The 22,172-nt window shown below is 47.1% G+C and overlaps 1 protein-coding gene across 1 annotated transcript; it reads left to right on the top strand.

Annotated features, from left to right (window-relative positions):
* The first annotated feature begins 2,727 nt into the window (after positions 1–2,727).
* On the top strand, positions 2,728–16,906 carry LOC8029160 (suppressor of cytokine signaling 5). The gene is made up of 2 exons (XM_040502115.1): positions 2,728–2,922; positions 11,793–16,906. The coding sequence occupies exon 2, from the start codon at positions 11,888–11,890 to the stop codon at positions 12,998–13,000; it is 1,113 nt and encodes a 370-aa protein (XP_040358049.1). The 5' UTR covers positions 2,728–2,922; positions 11,793–11,887; the 3' UTR covers positions 13,001–16,906.
* The last annotated feature ends 5,266 nt before the right edge of the window (positions 16,907–22,172 follow it).

Genomic DNA, 22,172 nt, shown 5'->3' with positions numbered 1-22,172 from the left:
GTGTGGTCCAGTGTTGCTGACGTGGATGGCTGTGCATCAAGGGTGTCACTTGTAGGATTAGTAGTGCCAGCGCTGCTGCCACGGTCTCTTGGAGGCCTTCTTGTCTTGGGTTGCTGAGAGAATGCCAAAAATGAACATAGACACACATGTGTCCCTACACTGAGGAAGAAATAAACATATAGACACACATGTGTCCCTACACTGAGGAAGAAAACAAATTCTAGGTTTCTTTTACTGTTTCTGGCAAAGTTACAGGCCGAGGCCAGCAACGTAACATCTACAAAAACACATTGTGTCTTTCTGCCTATCGGTTTTGAGAATTTTGTCTTCAATTTGGATAGTGAATAGTGGGCGAGTATTCCATGTCTCACAACCAATCAAGCCTTATTGGGAGCTCAAGATGCTTTGGACATGTACTTTCTGAATCATTTGCGGTTTAAGTAAACATTCAATGAGATGGGAGGAATACCGAAAAAATAGCACAATTCAGGGTTCACAATTCTGCCACTAACCAGCTTGCCTGCCCTCTGTCTGTCAAGTAGCCAGGGTTCAGAAAGACATAACAATATCTGATTACTAAACAAGGGTGTGCAAAATATAAAATTTCAGCTCGAATTGAATAGTGCCAAATAGTTACCAAAAACTTGTATACCAACTATTTTATAATGTGCAGAAACTAAGCAAAAACAGCTCAAGCATTGTTAATGCTTGGTAAATTTATGAAATAGACCGAAAAAAAAAAGTAGAGTATATAGACTGCGCTTAAAAAAAGTAAGGTCCAGCCCATTACCTTGACAAGGTGTTTAGGAAACTTGAAGAGAGTTGGGATGGCATCTTCTCTTAAGCGTACAGTTTGACTTGTTTTCTTGAAGCACGCCTCTTCAAAGTGGTCCGAGCAAATACGACTTTCTTTGGATGGCTGCCAATTTTGCCTTCGGATGTTGCGCACCCATTCTTTACAAATTTCTGGCCGACTTTGTGGAAACCTTGAACCGAAACAAGTATTGTTACAGGTCGCACTCCAGTGAGACGTTCTTCTCAAAGCAATATGTGATACTTACCGATGGTACGTCCTTTTGTCGTCCTTAGACGTTTCACAGAACACCGCACAACAGCTCCTCATGACTGATCAGTAATCTGGCTCATTATCCTCAATTCCACGTGACATCAAGTTTGAGCGCGGCTCGCCTAATTGTGATTGGTCAACAGACGCACACGCCGGAACAGCGGGACGATCGAGAACATCTGCGCGCGATACACCTTCAAAACTTTGCCGCACAGTCGATTCTTGATAGGTATCCAAGCGTGCGAAGGCACAGAAACGCAAACCTTCGGCGTGCCAAGGAAGCTTTATTGACGCCGCGAGACCGCGGCGACACTTACTTTCGATGAGTTGTGCCTTTACATAAGGCTTCAAGCACATAGCACTCGCAAAACACATCCACACGGCGCCGAAACGAATCTTGATAGGTATCCAAGCGTGCCAAGGCACAGAGACGCAGACCTTCGGCGTGCCGAGGAAGCCTTGTTGAGGCCGCGAGACCGGCGACACTTGCTTTCGACGAGTTGTGCCTTTACATAAGGCTTCAAGCACATAGCCCTCGCAAAACACATCCACACGGCGCCGAAACGAATCTTGATCGGTATCCAAGCGTGCGAAGGCACAGAGACGTAGCACTTCGGAGTGCCAAGGAAACCTTGATCAGTCCGCGAGACCGGCGACACCTGCAAACGACGAGTTGTGCCTTCACATACGGCTCCGCGCACATTGCACTCGCAAAACATATCCACACGGCGTCGATTCTTCGTCGGTATCCAAGCGCGCGAAGGCACAGAGACACGGCACTTCGGCGCACGCTTCGGCGTGCCAAGGAAGCTTTGAACACGCCGCCAGACCCTGCTTTCCGCCAGCCCTTCCTTTCGACGAGTTGTGCCTTTTTCCTGCGACACTGCGCTTTCGTAAAATTTTCCACTTGTTCACAACGGCAAGTCTCAACAATACACAGAGTCTCAAAAAACTTCTTCGGCGAACGACGACGAGCGAGTAGAAAACGTGTCTACAGCACGCTGGAAAACCGCAGCAAAGGCTAGCAAAAACGGCAAATCGTATCCCAAGCGAGTGAGGTCCGGTGGCTTCACTTGCGCTGCAGCGAACAAGCGGGGAAGCGCGATCCAGCAATTGTCATTGAGATCAGTGACCTCGTTGATCAACGTTGTTATTTGTTTACGATGTTTACTCTTGTTTGTACGAAAATAAATTAAAAAAAATAACCTTGAATTGTTACAAATGACTACTACGAGTGTGACCACTTTCTTGTCTTGTTTGTGTGTTTTCTAAATATTTGGAGGCCGGCTAGCAGGCGCACATGCGTAAGTTGTAACTCTTGTGCTTAACCACGCACGCTGCCATCACTGGCTGTCATCAGAGCCGGTTGTCATGTACACACAATATCCTATCAAGATAAATTACAATTGCAATTACAACTTGCAGTCGTCCTGTGATAGAACCACTGATAGAACTCACTGGGTGGAAAAACAGAAAACCGAAACCATACCAATCCGTATTATGAGAAGCCTTTCATCTGCTGTAGCCATAAACTAATAATATTTTAATCAATTACGCATTTTTATAGAATAATTACAGGTTATTGGATATGATTCGGTTTCATTTGTGTTACTTTAAAGCAACTCCTCCAAATTTGGGGACTCAAGATGCTTCGCGCGTACCGCTGTCTGCAAACTCTGTACTCGGATTGTTTTGGTTTTGGTGCTCTTTTCTTGCGGAAACAGATTTTTCCTGTCCGTGCGTGTCATACCCCCGTGCGTCCGACCAAGCTTTGCCCTGTGTGCCGTCGCCGTGTGTTTCAGCGCCTGATAATCCCCGATGTTGGTCACTGTCCCCAGGTCGCTACCGTTCCAAAGGTAAGCTGACGGACGGCTGAGCCCTCCGGGGGTCACTCCGCCATCTGCGAGTTAGGCGACTCAAAAGAAACAAAAAAACCTTGAACTATTACCTGTGCTACATTGCGCCCTTCCACGGCTATTTGCGTTCATATTATCACCGAGGTGTTCTTCGTTAGCCCCTTTTCATTACTTGGATTGTTCTTGTAAAAGAAGAAAAATAATCGGCCGAACGTGCGGTCACTTTTGTTGGCCGGAAGTTAAGCCGAAATGTATGTCATCACTCTTATTTTCTTTTTATTTATTTTTATTTTAGTAATACCTGTTGTTTTTGCTTCTCCTGTGGTGTTGTCTGCGCCCATCGGGTTCCCACCCTAGCCCACCGTGCTGCGAGCACGTGCAGCTCGTGATTCAACTCAATCCACGTCCGCTACGTGCGGTGGCGGTTTCCGTTCCGTACTCTCGCTAAGCCTCGTTATACGACCTCGACTTCTTGAATGGGCGCTGGCTGCCTCAATGAAAGCTGACGCGCTTCGTTTGCTTTCGGCGCCGTCCGTGTCGATGTAGCCTATCTCGTCACGGCGCTTGAGGCGTGTACGGGGGGTTTGGGCCGCTGATAACGGTCTTCAGCGACCGCGGGGGAAAATGGACGGAGAATTCCCCTCAGTGGGCAGCTTTCCTCAAGTCGTCTCCAAGCAGCTTTCACAGTGGCAACGCGCCAAAACCTCCTACTCAGAGGACAACGAAAGCGTCTGGGGGAACTCGCTCGGTGGATTGGCAACGCTTGGGCGATGTGTTTTCGTTTCTGGGTTGTTCGTCAATTGCAGAAGTAACTGGATTGGATTCGACACATTGGCACTGCTTAAGGCGAAGTGTTTTGTTTCTGGAGTGTTTGCCAACCGCTCTTTGCAGAAGTAGCTGTGGAAACCGTGCTCACAACCCCTGTAGCTCCGGACCTTGCAGGTTCATTATAAAAGCATCGATTTTCTTGCATCTGACAATGGCATTGCGATGGGTAGAAGTGGATGGGTTGCTTTCCAATTTGCATTCGAGTGACCACCCTATGGTTGAATAGTATCCCCGCTTGCAGGCATTCCCAACACCCATTGGATTGCAAAGGAACCAACTATACTTCGTTTCATGTTAAGTCGAGACGCAGCCGATGCTACGAGCTGATGGGACCAGTGAGATGGCATCAAAAGTGCACCATCATAGTGTTTGTCATGTTTCTGTCATCGCTGTACCAATCATAAATAGAAAAGGCTTAGTGGCGTGCACTTTTGAGGCTCTTTGGTTGGCTGATTGGCTGAATCTGGACACTAGCAGAAACAAAGTATGTATTGTTTTCTGTCTGAAAAGTAGTTACTGAAAAGTTCCTATATTTTTTTTTTTTTTGAAAGCGGTAATCCTCTACCTTATTCAATAAAATAGCATGGTTAACTCAATCAAAGGCTTTACTTATATCTAAATGAATGACCGTAGCAATCTTGTTGTCAACTAGAGCTTGACTGAGAGACTCAATTAAATCTACAACTGAGGAGAAAATGGATCTTTTTAATCTGAATCTGCCTTGTTTAGGGCAAAAAATTCCACACTTGGTTATAAATTCCCGTACTATGCAATTGCAAAGTATCTTCACGGAGACTGGGTTAATTACACTTAAAGGGACACTGACAGGGTATTTATGCTCGCCGAGGTTTTTAGTTGTATGTGACATACGAGAGCCCAAGTACCCATAACAGAATTCGCAATTGAAATTCGGGTTCTGTCCTCCCGAAAATCGCCGGTTAAGAAGTGGCCGGTTTGAGTCGCACTCACTCCACTCTCTTTTTGTGGTCACGGGCTGTTTTCTAAGGTTTAGACACAACCACCAAATTTAATCAAAATTGTTGGTCATTGAAGGCACACACTGAATATTGAAAATAGAAAAGAAATATGAAACCTATTTTTTGTGGCCTCTAAAAAGCTGCAAATAGGTTGATTGAAAACAAAGTTGCACAGAGAACCGGAAACATTCTTTGCGTTCTCTGCACAATTCTCAACATGGCGTCGTTTCGCGTATCGTCGGACTTGAGGGTACGGTGATGGCAGCGGACGACGGGCATGGAACGTCCATTACAGAACTGTCGTTCGCGGCACCAGCAAGTTCTGTCTTCATTTGAAAGATAAATTTTGAGCCAATCAAAAGAATTGGTATTCATCCTGTACGACACGCCCGGCCACCAAGCCAATTTGCACGAAGACTTCGCCGAGCCATCGTTACCTTCTCGTGGCTGAAGACATCGCTCGCGCAAACGTCAAGCACAAAGTTCGTACTTCGAGGGGAATATGCACGCTTACGATTTCTTTACTAGGTGCGAATGTGGCCAATGCGTGGTGCTCACCAACTTCGAGCCGGGAGTGCATGTCCTAAAGGGAAATCGGCAGCAAACTTTCCGACCTACAAGCGACCGCCTGCATTACTAAGGACAAAAGAGTTCTCCCAGTAGCTCAGTGGGAAGACGTCCGCTTCACACGCAGCGGGCGCGGGTTCAATTCCTAGTGTAGATGACTATTTTTTTTTGCGTCAAACATTTTGCGATGTTTACATTCCTTTTTTTACAATTGTCACTGAAAAAAAAAAAAACAATTGTTGTGGATGATACGTTGCTGAACTAAATGGTATGGAATTCCCTTTTTGACACCTGCAAACTCAATGTACTAGTCACTTTCCACAAAATGCAAGGAGTGTATGAATCGGGTAGCATCTGCTTTTTGAGGTGCCCGTAACTGTTCTACAGGAATTGCAGCCATTGGTCCCGATCCCGTCGATCTTTCGGAAACGTGTGCAGACTCTGCCGCACAGTGCCACTTTCAGTTGCAGGACATGTGAGGCAGCTCTTCACGCCATCAGTGAATTCACCACGGGCACTCATTACTAATTTCTGACATTTAAATGTACAAACAAACTCATCTTGAAGTACAGAACAGCAAGCGGAACAAATATAACTGCAAAGGAATCACCATGCCAAACAATTCCTGCAACACATTTCGTCTGCTGCGTGCAAAAAAAAAATTAAAGCGTACGGTTGGGTGTAGTTATTACAAGCAGTTGCGTTTCTTGGCTTTATTAAAAATATATGTGACTCTATAGCAAAATATTAATTGGGTAGTCTTTCGACACCATAATGAATCGCCTGGCAAAAAACGAAAAAACATTTTCACGGGTGTCAGTATCCTTTTAAAATTTATTTTTGCCTATGACTAGACGACCACAGTGGAGTCCCCATCCTTTAAGATTGGCACCATTTTAGATATTGTTAGAGTGAGTAGGCAAATTTGGTGAACCATGTTTCTAGAAAAAAAACATATCCACTAAAAGGAGGCTCATTGATATTTTCTCTAAACTGAATCTCTCTATAGGAAGGATTCAGTAAAGAGAACTAGCTAATAGTATTAACAATAATAATAATTTTATTCATAACAGTTTATAAAGAATCTTGGCCCACAAAGGCAAGGACCATTAATTAAAATTTTAACACTATCCAGGTGCTTTCACCACACTGCATAACCATAACATATCTAACACAAGCACTTGATGGTTGAACACCTGCTGAATAATGCAAAAGAATTCAATACAAAGCATTTAAAGATTGAATGCAGAAGACAGAAGGTTCATACAAATTCATATTATATTGTTTTCCTCACTTTTTTTTTATCAGTTTTTTTTTTTTATGGAGAATAACCCAACAAAGTCATCTGATCATTTATTAGAGGGAGGAACATCGGTGTGTTTTATTTTTTGCCCTAGTTACGTAGTCAATATGCTAGGTACAATGTGTCTTTTGTTATGTCCCAGGTTTCTCTTTCTAACCTCTGTATTTAAGCCTTTATCATACATAATGGTGCATTAACGAGGAAAGCAACGACGCTTCAGTTACTTTCCCTACTTTTTTTTTTTTTTTTTTTTTTTAGGAATTATGATTGCAATAAACTGTACAAGTGGACATCCTTTCTGAAACGTGTGTCACCGCATTGTTAGAGTGTATTCTGGCCAGGTGAGCCAAGGATTCAGTTGACACATGTGATCCAATGCCCAACAAGAGTATGCATTAAAGATACTGGACAGTCAGCATCAAGGAAAAAACACGACTGACAGGGCAGACGAAACACTATCAACAAGATAGGGGGTTCGGTGGATGAGCGCATTAACTCACCACAGCTGTGAGCACACTGAGCAAAGGCTCGCGCTGCAGAATCAAGGGATCCCAGATTCAATCCCCATCTCTGCTTTTTTTTTTATCTAAATGGGGATTGTACCGATGTGCAGTCATGCATTGCTACTCCATGATGCTCATTAAAATGCCAGGCTGGTTATGGTACTACACTGGCTAAATTTCTCATCTGTAGCAGAAACAGCAGGCGCCCATTGGTGCTAACTTTTCACCGTCTAAATGAACACACAATGTGGTTATTGCTGACAACTAGGTCCACTGATGAAGATGACCACGCTTCTTTCCTTCAGTTTCCCTTTCTCTACCTGATCCAAAAAAGAGTCGTTGCCTCAAAACTTTCCCAGTGATCAAGCATGTGTTTGTGTGACAAGTCATTTCACCAAGTGCAGCTGTCAGACGCTTGTTCAGCAAAGTTGTGGGTGTATTGGGGGGATCGGTGGCCGAGTGGTCTAGCGCACACCAGCTCGGAGCACGTGAAGCGAAAGCTCGCGCTGCAGAACCCAGATATCCTGGGTTCGAGCCCCACCCCTGCCCGTTTCGATCTGGATGAGCATCGTACCGGCGTGCGGTCGTGTATCACTACTGCGTGATGCACGTTAAAGACCCCAGGCTAGCGGCTGTACCGCACTGGCTAAATTTCTCATCTACAGCTGGGAGACTCGTCGCCCCTGTGAGGCAGACCAAGTTCTAGGCTGTATAAACACACACACAACCCAATTTTTTTGTGGGTGTATTCGCCATCAAGTGAGGGAAGCTGTAGGATAAAGATGAAAGGAAAAAGCGGCTACTGACAGATCAGCCAAAAGCATTGCTGGAAGGCAAAGAGACGTAGGACGACGTTCACCGACCTCTGTCTATCTTCCAGTGATGTTCTGTTGTTCTTGGAGCGCGAGTGCCGCTCAAAACACCTCGCTCGACTCGACGTGCTACTTTGTTGCTATGATCCTTCCGAATCATTCCAAAGGTCCACTCCAGATCTGCAGAGTTTGACGCAGAAATAATGCCCGCTCTTTGCTTTGGTTTGCGGATCATGCTGTAGTCGCCGATGTGCTCGTGCATGGGTTCACAGAACAGTGCCCTTTCTCATAATGACACAGGAAGGCGAAGATGTAGTTGCATTATTTTTTGGGAGGGGCTTTAACTGTAATGTGTTTCTTATCATTTTGCTAACTCACTGTGTTTTCTGGACTATAGTCTGGAGACTACATGTCTAAAGGTTGCTATTCTGTGCTGTGCAGATCGTCTACAGGTGCAGACTATGCAAGAAATTATTTTACAAGATGGTTGTGGTTTGAACACACAGGTGAAGTGTGATTGTTACGATCACAGTTTTATGCTGGGAATTACTCATCATCAGAAGGTTAAACAGCATGCGCATTTCCTCTTAATGCCCCCCCCCCCCCCCCCCCCCTCTACCCCCCTCCCATTTCCTTCCTCTGGTTGGCATTCAAAGTATAAATGCTTTGCAGCACCTGTGCATGGGCGCTGCCATAACCGACCTTTATCCTTTGTTTTCTCTTATTACGTTTACTTCACTTCATCATTACCAATGCAGAGGAGGTTATTGCCATTTTAGATTCTCCTGTGTCCCTCTCCTGAGCATTGCCCTTTGTGGAGGCTCATCAACGCCCGCTTTAGTGGATGGGCGTCTGGGTAAGACATGCGAAAGTCAACAATGGTGTCTGTAATCTGGCGTGTGTGCGCAAAGCGCCTATACCATAGCTTTCTGTCGAAGTTGCACCTCCCTATGAATGTCAGTTTTTTTTAATGCCGCTATATAAGTTGTATCTTTGTACAAATCACACTTATTTGTATGGACAGCACTGCAAAACTGTATTAGAAAAACTTGTATTAATGTATTGTGACCATAATTATGTGCGCAAGCGGGAGCAACCATTTCCAATAATCTAGCCAACAAATTGAACGGGAAATGTGACCCCCGTGGTTATATTAAATCGCAGCTCATCCTGTGGTTACTTGAACAAAACATCAATATGGGTATACTAAATTATTATATTTTAACATTACTTCAGTGGAATACACTATTTGCTTTATCCTTTGTTCTGTACCGAAAATAACTACACACTGCAGTTGATACTGTCATTCATCCGTCAGCATCTTGTTGCAGTGTTTTTGCCTCTATGCAACTGAGCACTGTGCAACTGATGCTAACGAAAGGTTTCACAAAAGTGGGAAGGCAAAGTAGACACTGTCTTTCAGTTTGACGGGCCAACACACGAATCTTGACATAAAATTTGCAGTGGTGTGGAGAAAAATGGAGTCTGTGCTTATGCTTCAAATGTCTTTTTTCTGCTCCAATATGGACTTTTGGCTGCTCCAGAGATGCTCCAAAATGACTCCAGCCAATCAGATCACTGCATTCCTCGTTCTATTTGGCTCATTTCTCAATGGCCGCAAAGTGGGTTTGGTTCGGAGCTTGAAGTTGCGCAGCACGTATTGCACATTGAAGCCAACAGCCTCTAAAAACCACTTCAGCAGTTCAACAGACAAGGTAACCACGAAATATTAGTGAAGTTACTGTGGCTATTATCTTAAGCATTCAATTTCCTGAACTACTCAAATAAGTTTTTCTCTTAGCCCTTCCACTGTACCTTGTTGCCTACTTTTTCGACTGTTGTTTCCGTTAAAAGGGCACTAAAGTGGGATAGTGGGATTTTGAGGTCGTATTTTTATGGCACAAACTCCATCTAACTGCCCTAAGTATAATAGAAAACCCAAAATTACAATCACACATATTCTTTTTTTCTCTTCAAAAGGCAACCAAACACTGCAACATGTCCTTTTTTCTGAGATATCTCAGAAAAGGGAGTGTGTTGCGGTGTTTGGTCTCGTTTTAATGCTGAAAAGTGCCGCACGTGATTGTAATTTTGGGTTTTCTAAGGATTGTTAGGGTGCATAGATTTAGTTTGCACCGTAAAGATATTAATTTAAAATTCACTTTAGTGCCCTTTAAACCCTTTGACAGTATTTTTTTTTTCCAAATGATGTTTCTAAGGGTTTCAGTTTTGTTTCCAAAGGAATAATATCAAAAAGGGTCAACGCACATGATGTTTTTCTTAATTATCTAGTGGGAGGAATAATATTGCTTGCTAGCTGTTTAGCGTGAGAAGCATCAAATGAAAATATGGAAGGCGAAACGTCACCTTTCATCCACTCGGTTTGATTTTGGCACGTCCTCATCCACTACATTCCAGTGGCTTCCAATTCCTAACCGAAGGCACTTTACAGCGCTTCTCTGTCGGACGATGAGCTCTTGTTTTCTGAATTTAATTCCAAAAAGCGTTGAAGTTTTGAATCGGGAGAGCCAGTGCTCCCTTTGGCACGACTGCCAGAGCGGCCGGTATGCGAAGTGAGCGTCACGTGCGTGGAGTGTCTAACTTTAATACTGCAAAAAGCCCAACAAAGCAAAACACTGCATGAATAAAACTTTTATGGCTCTCCAAAGAAACGACAAATAGCAATACCTCTCGCGGTGTGCGCAGTTTTGCATTTAGACGGGACGGGATACTTTCAAATCGGTCATCACCTCCGTACATATACTGCGACGACTGTGAAAGGGTTACTATGTGAGTGAACGCTTGCAAACTACAATTTTGTCACACCCTGTTTAGCGGCATCATGCAGGTGTCGAACATATATGTGTCTTGTTCATTCCGTGGCCCCTGCAGCAACTCTTTCTGCGAAGGCATTCTGGGCTAAAAGGGCATGTTGGGGTAGAGTCTGGGTCAAGCAAATATTGTCTGACGCTGTACATTTTCCAGCTCATTTCCAATTGGACTATGATTAGGCCGTAGACTGCTGTGTTTTTTGTTTTTTTTTTTGAGGAAAATGGGTTGATGCTTTTTTGTGTTTATTATTTTTTCGAAAATCTGCACATTTAAGTGATTTGTTTTGGACGGATGTTGAAAACTGATTATCGGTGAAAAAATTTAAATGAAAAACTAAGAATTCAGGAGAAGGTTTCGACAAAAGCAGTCCTAGTTGGAAAGAAAATTTCTAAAAATTTGTATTTTTTTTGTTTTAACCAACAATTGTTTATCATTTTTTGTTTAAAATTAAACAAAACATTGGTGTTTTTTGGTTAAAACCGGAAAGCCTAACTATGATGGATCTTGGAAAGATCAAAGAAATAGTCTGGAGCTCATGCAACCTTTTGTATTAGGCAGAGTTAGCCAGAATATTAATTGGCATACACATCTTTAATAAAAGAATTTGGAAAGAAAAATTCCTCATTGGTGCTCTTTTTTTTTAAAAAAAAAAACATGCTTGTACCTCAAGTCTTTTCGGCAAATATTGTTGTGCAGCAGTACAAGTGGCAAAGTTACCATACTCGGCATGGACTACTTTGTGCTACGTTGTAAAGGCTAGCTTAGCTTTCAAAGTGCTATGCATCTCCTTTGCACGAAGGCGAGCGCAATTAAGACTCAAGACAAGGCAACATGCTCTTATAGTAGTGCGGAGCTGCAGCACTGTGGAAGCCGCGAAGGCCCCAGCATCACAGCACAGAAGAGTTGTTGCCGAGTGTAATGTACACAATAATAAATGGAACTGAAAATACCGGATACTTTGCGTGGCACCGTGGCAGCACTTTTTGCAGAGTTTCCAATCACAGACCCATTCAGTCTCAGTCGTGCATGTGACCTTTTCTTGTTGCAGATGATGCAGCCTCCCCTTGGCACGTGGCACTTTCGTCCCACAGCAACGGCTCAGAGACGGTGACGCAAGATTGTTGGCAGGAGCCCCGGAGCGCCATGTCGGACACGGAACGGACGGCCGCGGACGCGCCAGGTGCCAGAGGCGAGGTCGCCTCCGCGGAGCGTGACGGCTCCCCATCGTCCTCGTCGTCCACGGCTACGCAGACCGAAGAGAAGGGCGTCCGCCAGAAGCTGAAGACAATGACATTCGGACGCCGGCGCAAGGCCGCCACCACTGCGCCGAAGGATGCAGCGTCCTCGCGGGACACGCCCAAACCCCGCCGGAACGCGTGGGGCCTGCGGCTGGGCGGACGCAGGGAACCCGCCGAACCGCCCACCGGCTGTGCCAGCTGCATCTGCACCGGCTACCGGCGCACCGAGGAGAAGGCGCCGGCCGCGGATGCCAAGAAAGAAGAGTACCAGGTGGACGACTGGGACGAACGTGCTCGGAAGGAACGCGCCCGCGAGATTGAGGAAGGCGTGGACCCGCCGCCGGGGTTCCGATTGGACGACGTCCCTGTGGCGCCGGAGCCTGTCGTTGCGGCTCCGGCGGCGGAGGTGGCGGCGATAGTGCCGACGTGGCCGCCGTGCCCGCAACCCTGGGAGTGGGAGCCGCCCGTCCACACGCAGGTGGACTACATGCACTGCCTGGTGCCCGACCTGCTGGGCATCACGGCGTGCGGCTTCTACTGGGGCAAGATGGACCGCTACGAGGCGGAGCGGCTGCTGGAAGGGCGTCCCGAGGGCAGCTTCCTGCTCCGCGACTCGGCCCAGGAAGAGTACCTGTTCTCGGTGAGCTTCCGGCGCTACGGCCGCTCGTTGCACGCCCGGGTGGAGCAGTGGAACCACCGATTCAGCTTCGACTCGCATGACCCCGGCGTGTTCTCGTCGCGCACGGTCTGCGGCCTGGTGGAGCACTACAAGGACCCCGCCTGCTGCATGTACTTCGAGCCGATGCTGACGCGGCCCCTGCACCGCACCTTCGCCTTTTCGCTGCAGCACTTGGCGAGGGCCGCCATCTGCGCTCGCATCGCGTACGACGGCGCGTCGCGGCTGCCGCTGCCGCGTAGCCTGAGGGCGTACCTGCGCGAGTACCACTACAAGCAGCGAGTGCGGGTGCGCCAGATCGACGACCTCGGGGGCTATGCCGTGCTTGCGGACCGGCCCTGACCCGGTTGGGACGTCCCGTTCGGGGAACGGGGGCTGTGTTGGCACCCTCGCGCTCCTCGAAGCCTTCCGGGTGGTGAGACCCGAAGAACTTTGAAGGGTGGGCACGTGAACGAGGAAGTGCGCAACCACCTTGGCTTCGACTTCAGTCGCCACCGAAGAAGCATAGGTCGACGCGCTCTGCAGTGAGGAAAGACAATGTGTACAACGACGGGAAGCACCACCGCACGCAGAGTGGAGTTTTCGGGCGCCCTAAACGAAATCAACCTCTAAGTGTGCGGCAAAGACTCAAATGCGCTATTTGTGAGGGTTTCGGATTGCATCAATCCACGGGGATGCGAACATTGAACAGAAATCACTCTTTCTCAGTTCTGCAACGGTAGTAGAGGAAGCCGTGCCGGCAAGGTGCATGCAATATCGTCGCAAGAGAGATTCCGCAGCCTACTGACTTCCTAGGTCTGGACCTGTGTGTGGTAAAGTGCGCGCATATTTTGATCAAACCGGACAAGAACTTGCGTGGGAAAATATCTGCCGTTCGTTTCCTTGCCACTCGCAACTGAAGTTGACTGGGTTGCAGCTTTGTTGGCTGCCCCTCTCGCAGTCTCTAAAGTGGCCGTAAGCTGTGCTGACCAGCAGGCTGCGTGGGGGAAGAGTTTCATGCATCCGTTTCGTGCATTTGTCTTGATTTCTTAAGGTGCATTGTCTTGTCGTTGTTCGCGTGATGTGCCGCAACGGTGCAAGCATCTGGGTTCTCACCACCCCTCAATTGTGCTACGATATCCCTGTCTGTTTGGTGTCCAACGCCATTTTGATTTCTTTCGAATTATTAACTTCTTTGCCAGCTGGTCTAGGATGTCAGCTGAAACAAATGTGGGGTTGTCGGGGAATTTGTTGCAGGACATCCTGAGAGTTTGCGAAGATCTTCAAAAAACCGTTATTTTGAATTGCACGCTCCCTTTTACTTGTATGTTTGGGAGACCCAGTCACGTTTCATTCGTGTCCAGGCACTCTTATCAATGCGTCTAGGCTTGCGCCAAGTTCTATGTCAATCAAAATGCAAAATAGAAATATCTAATGGAGTGAAATGGCACCACTGGTCAGCATGCGCTGGCAAGTGTGGAAGCTCCGGAGAAACACTGCTTCGCGGAAGGAACAGCTAGTGAAAGCTTATATTAGGTTTGGCAGGCATAAAAATGTCACAGTGGTGACACATTACGCACTCTGAAACACTCACGTTTCATTCTCTAGTCTCGGAGGAAAAAAGTTTCAATTAGGTTTAAACTTCCCACTCGTGGAAACATTTAAACTTCCCACTCATGGAAAAATCCGCTCGAAGGTCATAAATCTTGCAAGTCGCAAACGTTGTGGTAGCCCGTAGAAGACAACAACTTGGCTGCATTTTTTGTGGGTTCTCACCTGAGCCGCCTTTTGCGAGGAGAAATTCCTGGCGAGGTTTTTAGAGGTTTGTACTGCAGACCGTTCAGTCTGCAGTAGCCTTTTTCCCAAAGGGACTCGCTGCAACTGCAGTCGGTAACGGGTTAGAACTGCAGGAAGGTCCTTAACCAGTGCCGCCTTCCGCATCACCTTCCTACCTCCGATAATGCCTAGGCGTCGCGCGAGCCCCAAACGTGCACGCGAGGCCAACGCACACCGGAAGGCAATGAGCGCACGCCGCAGGTCAAGCGTCCGAAAGAGATGCCCCGCCGTTTTGGTCCTGCTGGCGACTGGTAAAGAACACCACGAGTGCGGCTCCGGCAGGACTTGCTGAGGGAGCATTGCTCAAGCTTTGGCGCGCTCTCCTTTGCCACATCTCTAACACGCCTTGCGGGCCGAGCCATTCGGACACCATTGTGATAACAGATTCGTCCTTGCGAGTCTCGCAGACTTTCGTGCCCTGGGTTGCACATGTCGGCGCGAGTGAAGCTTGTACATTGGGACTTCCGACTCGAGCATCAACACTTGATAAGCTCTTTTCAGAACCTCCTCGAGCAGCATTGGTGGTCGATACTTTTGAGGCATGAAGCACGCGATTCGATCCGAACGTTGGTGTGACACGGGCTCAGCCGAGTTCACACCGATTGTTGACATAGCCCTCGTTTCCAATGCATGCTCGGAGTTTGTGCCCAAATAATGATGGACTTGGATATGAAAGGCCGTCTGGCAGGCACCTCCATCCTGTAGCCCAGTAGAGCGAGCATAATTGGCAACAGTTTCAACGTGAAAATGCCACTTCCTGCGCTTTGAATGCAGTGCGAGGAAGCTTGGGTGATTATGTCTTACCATGTCGCAGACTGTTTTCAACGTTCCTTGAGGACGGAGCAATGCTTCTTACGATTTCAACATTTCTTGAGGACGGAACAATGCTTCCTACGATTTCAGATAAAGCTTCGGGTAAATGGCAGCAACGATTTTAGGCAATGAGATGGCTAAAATGTCGCGACTCTGATGCGTAGATTATTCGATGGCCTCGAGACAACCAGTTCACGAGTAACTGCATCAATTTCGAGTCCGGGTCGCACGTAAATCGCAGCACTAATTCGACGCTATGAACAGCGCTGGTTGATCCAGGGGCCCTAACCTTAACAAACACAAAGTTGAGGCCAAAGTTGACAGAGCACACCTATTGGCGTATCATGGCGATGACTTTACGCTTTCTTCGCCGACGTCCAATCAGCTTGCTGCGTGAACTTTCGGCTCCAGCTTTGTGTGTGACGAGGTTAGGGATCCTGGATCACCCAATTGGCACGAAGTCTGTGCTACATCAGCAAGGTCAACGCTATTTTCAACACTGAGGTAGTAGTATGTGTGAACGAGCCTTTGATCACTTCTAGACAGGAGAGGATCTGTGTGATTGGGCGGCTGTTTTTTGGCTCCACTCTTGCTCCAGCCTTCGACGTAACAGAATGTCTGCTTTGTCCATGTCGCCGAACGTTGCACGTGCGAGTGCCCGGCGGGAGGTTGAATGCCGGTCAGCGTTGCAGACATACCCAAATATGTTAGATTCGGTTTAGGTGCATCCGGCATTGTGGCTCGAAAGTGGGCCTCGACGCTGGCACGAAGGTGAACGCCGTGGAGGTTCCGTCATGGGCGAAGGAAAGGCGAGGGACGGAGTGGCAGCCGCAGTGTATCTGCAGAGCGCACCGGCAGCGAATGCCCAACATTCGCTCCTCACAACCTGTGGAAAATTAATCGCTTGAAATTGACTCTTGTCCTTTTGAATGGGGACGTCTAAACTGAACTTTCTTTGAGTGAGAAGCACTGTAGTCTGTTGCAGGTTTAGAATAGGAGAGCGAGCCTCTCCCACACTGCTTTGCACTCCTGATGATTGGGGGTTTTCTCCACTCCAGCATTCGCTCCGATACGGTGAGAAGAGCAGAGGGTTTGGTTGGAAGAGCTTGTCCTGCTATTCGAAACCTGCCACATACTACAAATGCAGTTTAAAACAAAACGGGCAGTCAATAACCGATTAGTCGGGTTGGTGTAGTTACTGGGTCTGCAGATTCCTTTGCGCTACCGCTCCATCGTTTGTGAATTTTAATGTTTCACAGGCAGACCTGTTGTCTGCAAGCTAATACGAACTCTGGCTGTTGCTCAAGTATACAAACAACTGCCTCCCACATTTGGAGACTCGATTTGAGGCGAGTGGTGTTTTGAGCTCCTCTTGTCTTTTTTCCAAGTTTTCTCTATCCGTGGTTTTGTACAGAACACTTATTTATGGTCTAGTATTTATCGTTCCAAACATTATGCCCCAGGCACCTAGAACTGTATATATGTAAGTATGTATAACCTCTTTCCTAAGAAATGCGTGTAGGCATGTTTCGGTAAAGTTGATGTAACTGCAGAGTGTGCACCCTTCCCTGTTTTTATTGCCTTGTACAGAATAAATACTTCTAGGAAGTGCTACCAATTCGTAATATGTTCCTGTATTTTTTACCTGTGACACTTCTGTGTGCTTGTATGAGGGAAAGTCAATACGCAAATGCGTGTCTGCACCGACTAAAAATAATTCAGCTCCAATTTCTTGCCCCTAGATAGCAGCACCAGTAGCTGAAAAATCGGACCCTTTGTTATATACCGGCATGCCACTGTTGCTCAACTGCAGCCAGTTGAAAATGGTGGGTACGTTGCCGGTGTGTGTAAGAACAACACCGTGGAGTTGCACGTTTCCTGTGGGAAATGGAAACGGAGGAAGTGCATAAAAAAATCCTTGGAAGTGTATGACAAGAAAAGCCACGCAAAATTGGTTGAACAGTCACCACGGGGGGGTGGGGGGAATCGTGGTTGTCCCACGCAGGTTGCAACCAAGGCCACGGTGTGGCGTGCGGAGTCTATCTGTGCCGACCGACTTGCGTTGACACACGTAACCGGTGTAGTCTAGCACCGCCCACAGAGCCCTCCACTTCAGCAGAGCGAATCCTTCCACCATTTGCTTTGCTAAGGTGGAAAAAATGTGTCTTTGTGGGAGGTGCTTGTCCTGCCCTTAACCTGCGACGGAGTGTACTGCAAGTTGCTCTCGTGGAACTGCCTACACTAGTGTGCGCGACTGGCTGAAAATTCTGCGAAGTTATATTTTACATCTCGCTTTGCGACATACATTGACCTCATCCCTCGTATTCTCTACGCAACAACACTTCTCGAGCAGGATTGGTGCCGTGCGGAGGAGGTGTGGTGCAACTAGGATCGCCACCCTACGCTTGCCCCTCCTTCGTTGGACGACGCGACTGCACGGAGAGCAAGTCGTCTGCTTCTTGTGCAGGAGTTGTGGCGACGTCAGAACGACGCCGAGTTCTGATCGGCTCTGACTGGAAGGATAGTGGGTAGACCTCGGTGCTAGGTACCTTGAGGTCCACATACTATTTTTTTTAATCGGCCAATGAGAGCTTGGCGTTCTGACACCATTGCAACACCCCCGCAAGGCGCGGACAAACTTGCGCTCAGCATAGCTACTGACAAAGTCAGAATGGCAGGGAGGAGTTTCAGTTGTCCCGCTTCCAGCGGGAGCTTCCTGCCTTCGGCAACGCCCCTGCGTCTTGAGCGCATGGGCGCAACATAAGCTCGTCGACAGGCGCTGAGCGCATGTTGGAGGACAGGCGTTCGAAAGACTCGCCTTGCAGTTTCTGTTCTATCGGCGACTACAATGAATGTGGCGCTTTTAAAGGCCTGAAACCGGGGAGAACAAAAACTCTGAGTTTGACGATAGGATTGCCCTTTTCCCGAAGGATGGTCAAGAAGCTCTTGCACACAAACGAGGGATAAATTTGTTGGCTGCCTCTGCAGCAACTGTAGCCAGCTGCATACTGTGCCTGCGAGCCATCGAGCGCAATTTTAAGACGTATGCCGATGCCCCGCTCGACTCGTTGGTTGGTGGCAGGCCATACGGGCTGCTCCCTGCATCGGTTGTGGTGCATGTGCAGTGCACGGTTGCCACGGCGACCTGCGGTTGCCCGGGTTGCAGTGCCTGCGCCTGCACGCTCTTGTCTGAAAAGCATTTGTAATATAGAAGTTTGCAAGTAGAACCTCTGGGTGCCGCATTCTTGCTGCTGGTGGGGGTAGATCGTCCGGTGGTCGAGCATTGTGGAGTCATACCCACAGCCTCAACAATGCTCAACTATCGGACTATCTACCTACACCGGTGGCAAGATGGCGGCATCCAGAGGCTGTACTTGCAAACGTCTATACGCTACGAAATGCGACATATTCTGCATCTTCTTCCACATTATCGTGGTTCTTAGAAAGAGCAAGGTGGTCCCCCTTCCTCTCAGTTTCTTTGCGCACTTCATTCCGTACCTGCCTAAAAGCTACAGGTAGAGAGAAAAGTTTAAAACCAACCATTCATCTAATCGTTTCTCGTGGCATTTCGGCTCCGACTTCTTTTAATGACTAGGTGCCACATGGACATAGTTATTATGCCTCGGACTGCGGTTCATGGTCGACGAAGACCTCTGCCTTCTCCGCGAGGTTCGAGCTGTAAACCCTTTTGTATCACCCGAAGGCTGGACTCTTGTGTATGCACGAGTCCAGCTGGGGTAGGCCAGAGGCCGCAGCATAATGCAGAGTGCCTCGTCACACAACAACACCTTGCACCGAGGTGAAAGACTCGGGGACCTCGAGTGCCACAGAAGGGCACCCAGGTCTGCTTTCTCAAAGCAGAATCGCCTCCGAAAATCCTCTTCTCTCATGTGGAGGATGTCAAGCAGCCCGTGCCTTGATTGAAGATCACCGCGCTTCTTCGCATTTCTCAAACAAACCAAATCTACTTCTCTCCATTTTGACTGGCACAGCAGAAGTCTTTTCTGAAACGTACTTCGCCGCTTCATTGCCTTGGTTCTTTGTACGTAATAGTCATGACACGGAGGAGGAGGAAGACAGCAAGCTTGGCAGCCATCAGCTTCGGCTTGCCTTGCCTACGGAAGCATCATACCTGGCCAGCAATCTCAGGTTTTCTAACTCGCTTTCTAGGTGGCGTTCCAGCTCTGCTTTGTGGAACACACAGTTACGAAACTAAAATCTAGATGGCCCTTCAAACGACGGGAGGCAGATTGAAGTGAGTGGGGGGGGGTACCCCCTTTCGCAGAAGTTTCACAACTGACCTAATCTAGCAACGTTGGCTCTAGCTGCCATTAAGGTTGCTAGCAGCGGTATGTGGTGCGTGGAAAGCGGTCTACTAAAACTCGTCTTGGAAGCTCAGCTCTGCACCCCTGCATAGCAGTTCACGCATGCGCAGTTTGACATGCTCGGAACGGAGGGAGAAATAAAAACGGTCTACCGAACTTGCTATTATCACGTGCTATAATCGCAGAGCAGGATTGGCCAAGATGGCTCGTAGCGTCTGGCGCTAGTGTGCTATTGCAAATGAAGTCCCTTGATAAAAGACGAATGCAAACACAGCCAGACGAAAGTTGAGTTTTGGTAATGTATTCCTATGAAAAAAAGCAAATGCATTTTTTTTTCTGCACTTATGTTATGAATAGTTAAGCGGTAAATAGTTTGGAAAATTTCTCAATCATGTAAATCAAAAACTTTGGTCAGTTAGTGTTTTCCTAACAAATTTGTCATTGAACAGTGCTAAAAGAGCTTCATACAAGTATTTATGTGCACTGTCGGGCACCATTAACGCGAGCACAGCGTCGACGATTTTCTGCGTGGAGGATTTATATAGGTAGTACCGAGCGAACGAAGGACGTGGAAAGCCAAGAGACAGCAAGAACTATGCAGCAACACTGGATCAGCCACTCCCTGTATGTCTAGACAAAATAAAATGAAGGCCATGTTGATATGGTCCGATTTGCAATAAATATTGCTTTATTCTCTCTGCCCATGCTTATGTGCAAAGATTCTTGTTCTGCATTCAAAACATCACCCGTATGCTCAAACTCTTTGAAAATAGGGAGAAGCCAGAAAACAGGTGCCTGATAAAAGCTGTTTGTCATGAAAAATGATAAACACGGACACCTCTCATAGCCCACACATAGTTTATTGTTTGCACTTCAAATGCTCTTAACCGCTCAAAAAGGTGCACAACAGGGTCATTTTCATATCTTGTGACAGGGCTGATTCACTTCACTTACATAAGGGGTGAGGTGTACAAAATAAACAATTGGAAAAAGTGCAACATGAATTCACTGTGATAGATTAATGGTGACATTTTCTATGAAGCTTGGTGGGCAGGTGATGGCAGTGATGTTGTAGGAAAGGTTGTTCCCGTCTTTGGCTGCGCGGGAAAAAAGGGAGGAAGAAAAGGTGACAGTGTGGGACTGTGGGCGGGCGACCTGGAGCAGATGACGGGTGCACTGGGACCTGCGCGTTGGGGGTACAATGTAAGGTCTGGCACCAAGTGGAAGGGAGAGGCTGGAAATGCGGCAATGACAAGAGTTAAACATGATTTAGCTTTTAGGGACGATACACTGACATTGTATGAGCATGAAGCATTAGTGAATCTGGTGGCACGATTATGAAGTGCGTTGATAAGATATACTTGGTGTGGACTCCAGATTGGAAGTATATTAACAACAACAGACTGGATGCAGTTTTTAAGGAATTCGTGAATCCAGCTTAAGATGTCTATAATCAGGTTCAACTGTGCTGGTTTATACATCAAGCACTTATGAGGTACTTTATCAAATGCTCTTGCAAAGTCTAAAAATATGGTGTCATTTTGTATGTTATGGTCAAGATTAGTATGCAGATCATGAAGGAACAGAATCCCGGAGAAAAGCTCACCGGAGAAAAACTTGCTACAAAACCGGCAGGTGTGGAGAAAAGCTCACCAGCCTTCAAGCAGATGCGAAGAAAAGCTCACTAGAATGTCGGATCGTGCATTCCATAATTAGAAGTAGTCGCTACTAAGTTAAATTAAAATAATTAAATTGATTAATTAAGCTTTGGAATGTGATGGACGCTACTCTTCAAGGCGAGGGCAACACCAACAGCGCATGCGAGGGGTAGAATGACGCATTCAAGCACCTTGTTGAACATTGCCATCCCAGTGTTCTACAACATTGCTGGCAAGTCAATCGAGAAGAGCCACCCACCAAGAAGACAAGGAGAGGGACCAACCACCCGCAGAACCGACTATGAAACCTCTGCAATGATTATCTGCTGCACGAGCAGCTTCCTGCACTTCTTGGAACAGTTGGCGACTGCATTCGCTTTTGAGGCAAAATGAAACAAGCTCTTGTGATATCAAAGCTGTCAGTAATATTTTTGTCATTTTTACGGTTGCAACGTGAGGGTGATTGCTCATTTGAGAGCAATATGCTTAATAAGCAAAAAATGACAAATTAATTTTAATAGTCCGACTCATTCTAATTATGGGACACATGATCCGACAGCCTAGGTATGAGATGATAAAGTTTTCAGTGAGCTTTTCTCTGCACCTGAAGGTTTTGGGGTCCCTATAGTTTCTTCGAAACACGTTTCGTGGATGTATGTTTTGAGGACAACTTTTCATGGACACAAGTTTCGTCAACACGAACGTTTCATCGGCATTCGTTACGCGAATTGCGCGCTATAGGGACATTTCTTCATGCGTTTATCACTAGAGTGCATGTTAACCAACCCCCCCGTGGATTCATGCCGCTTGACGGCGACAATTTGTGGCGGCTGATTACAAAAATGTTAACCCACCTGACCCTACAGAAAGAAGCTAATCTGAGCTGTCGATAAAACAATCTGT

Source organism: Ixodes scapularis, unplaced genomic scaffold (genome assembly GCF_016920785.2).
Source record: "Ixodes scapularis isolate PalLabHiFi unplaced genomic scaffold, ASM1692078v2 PGA_scaffold10__122_contigs__length_95168666, whole genome shotgun sequence".
In the NCBI taxonomy this organism is placed as follows: domain Eukaryota; kingdom Metazoa; phylum Arthropoda; class Arachnida; order Ixodida; family Ixodidae; genus Ixodes; species Ixodes scapularis.
This window is presented reverse-complemented; position numbering and strand designations above follow the sequence as displayed.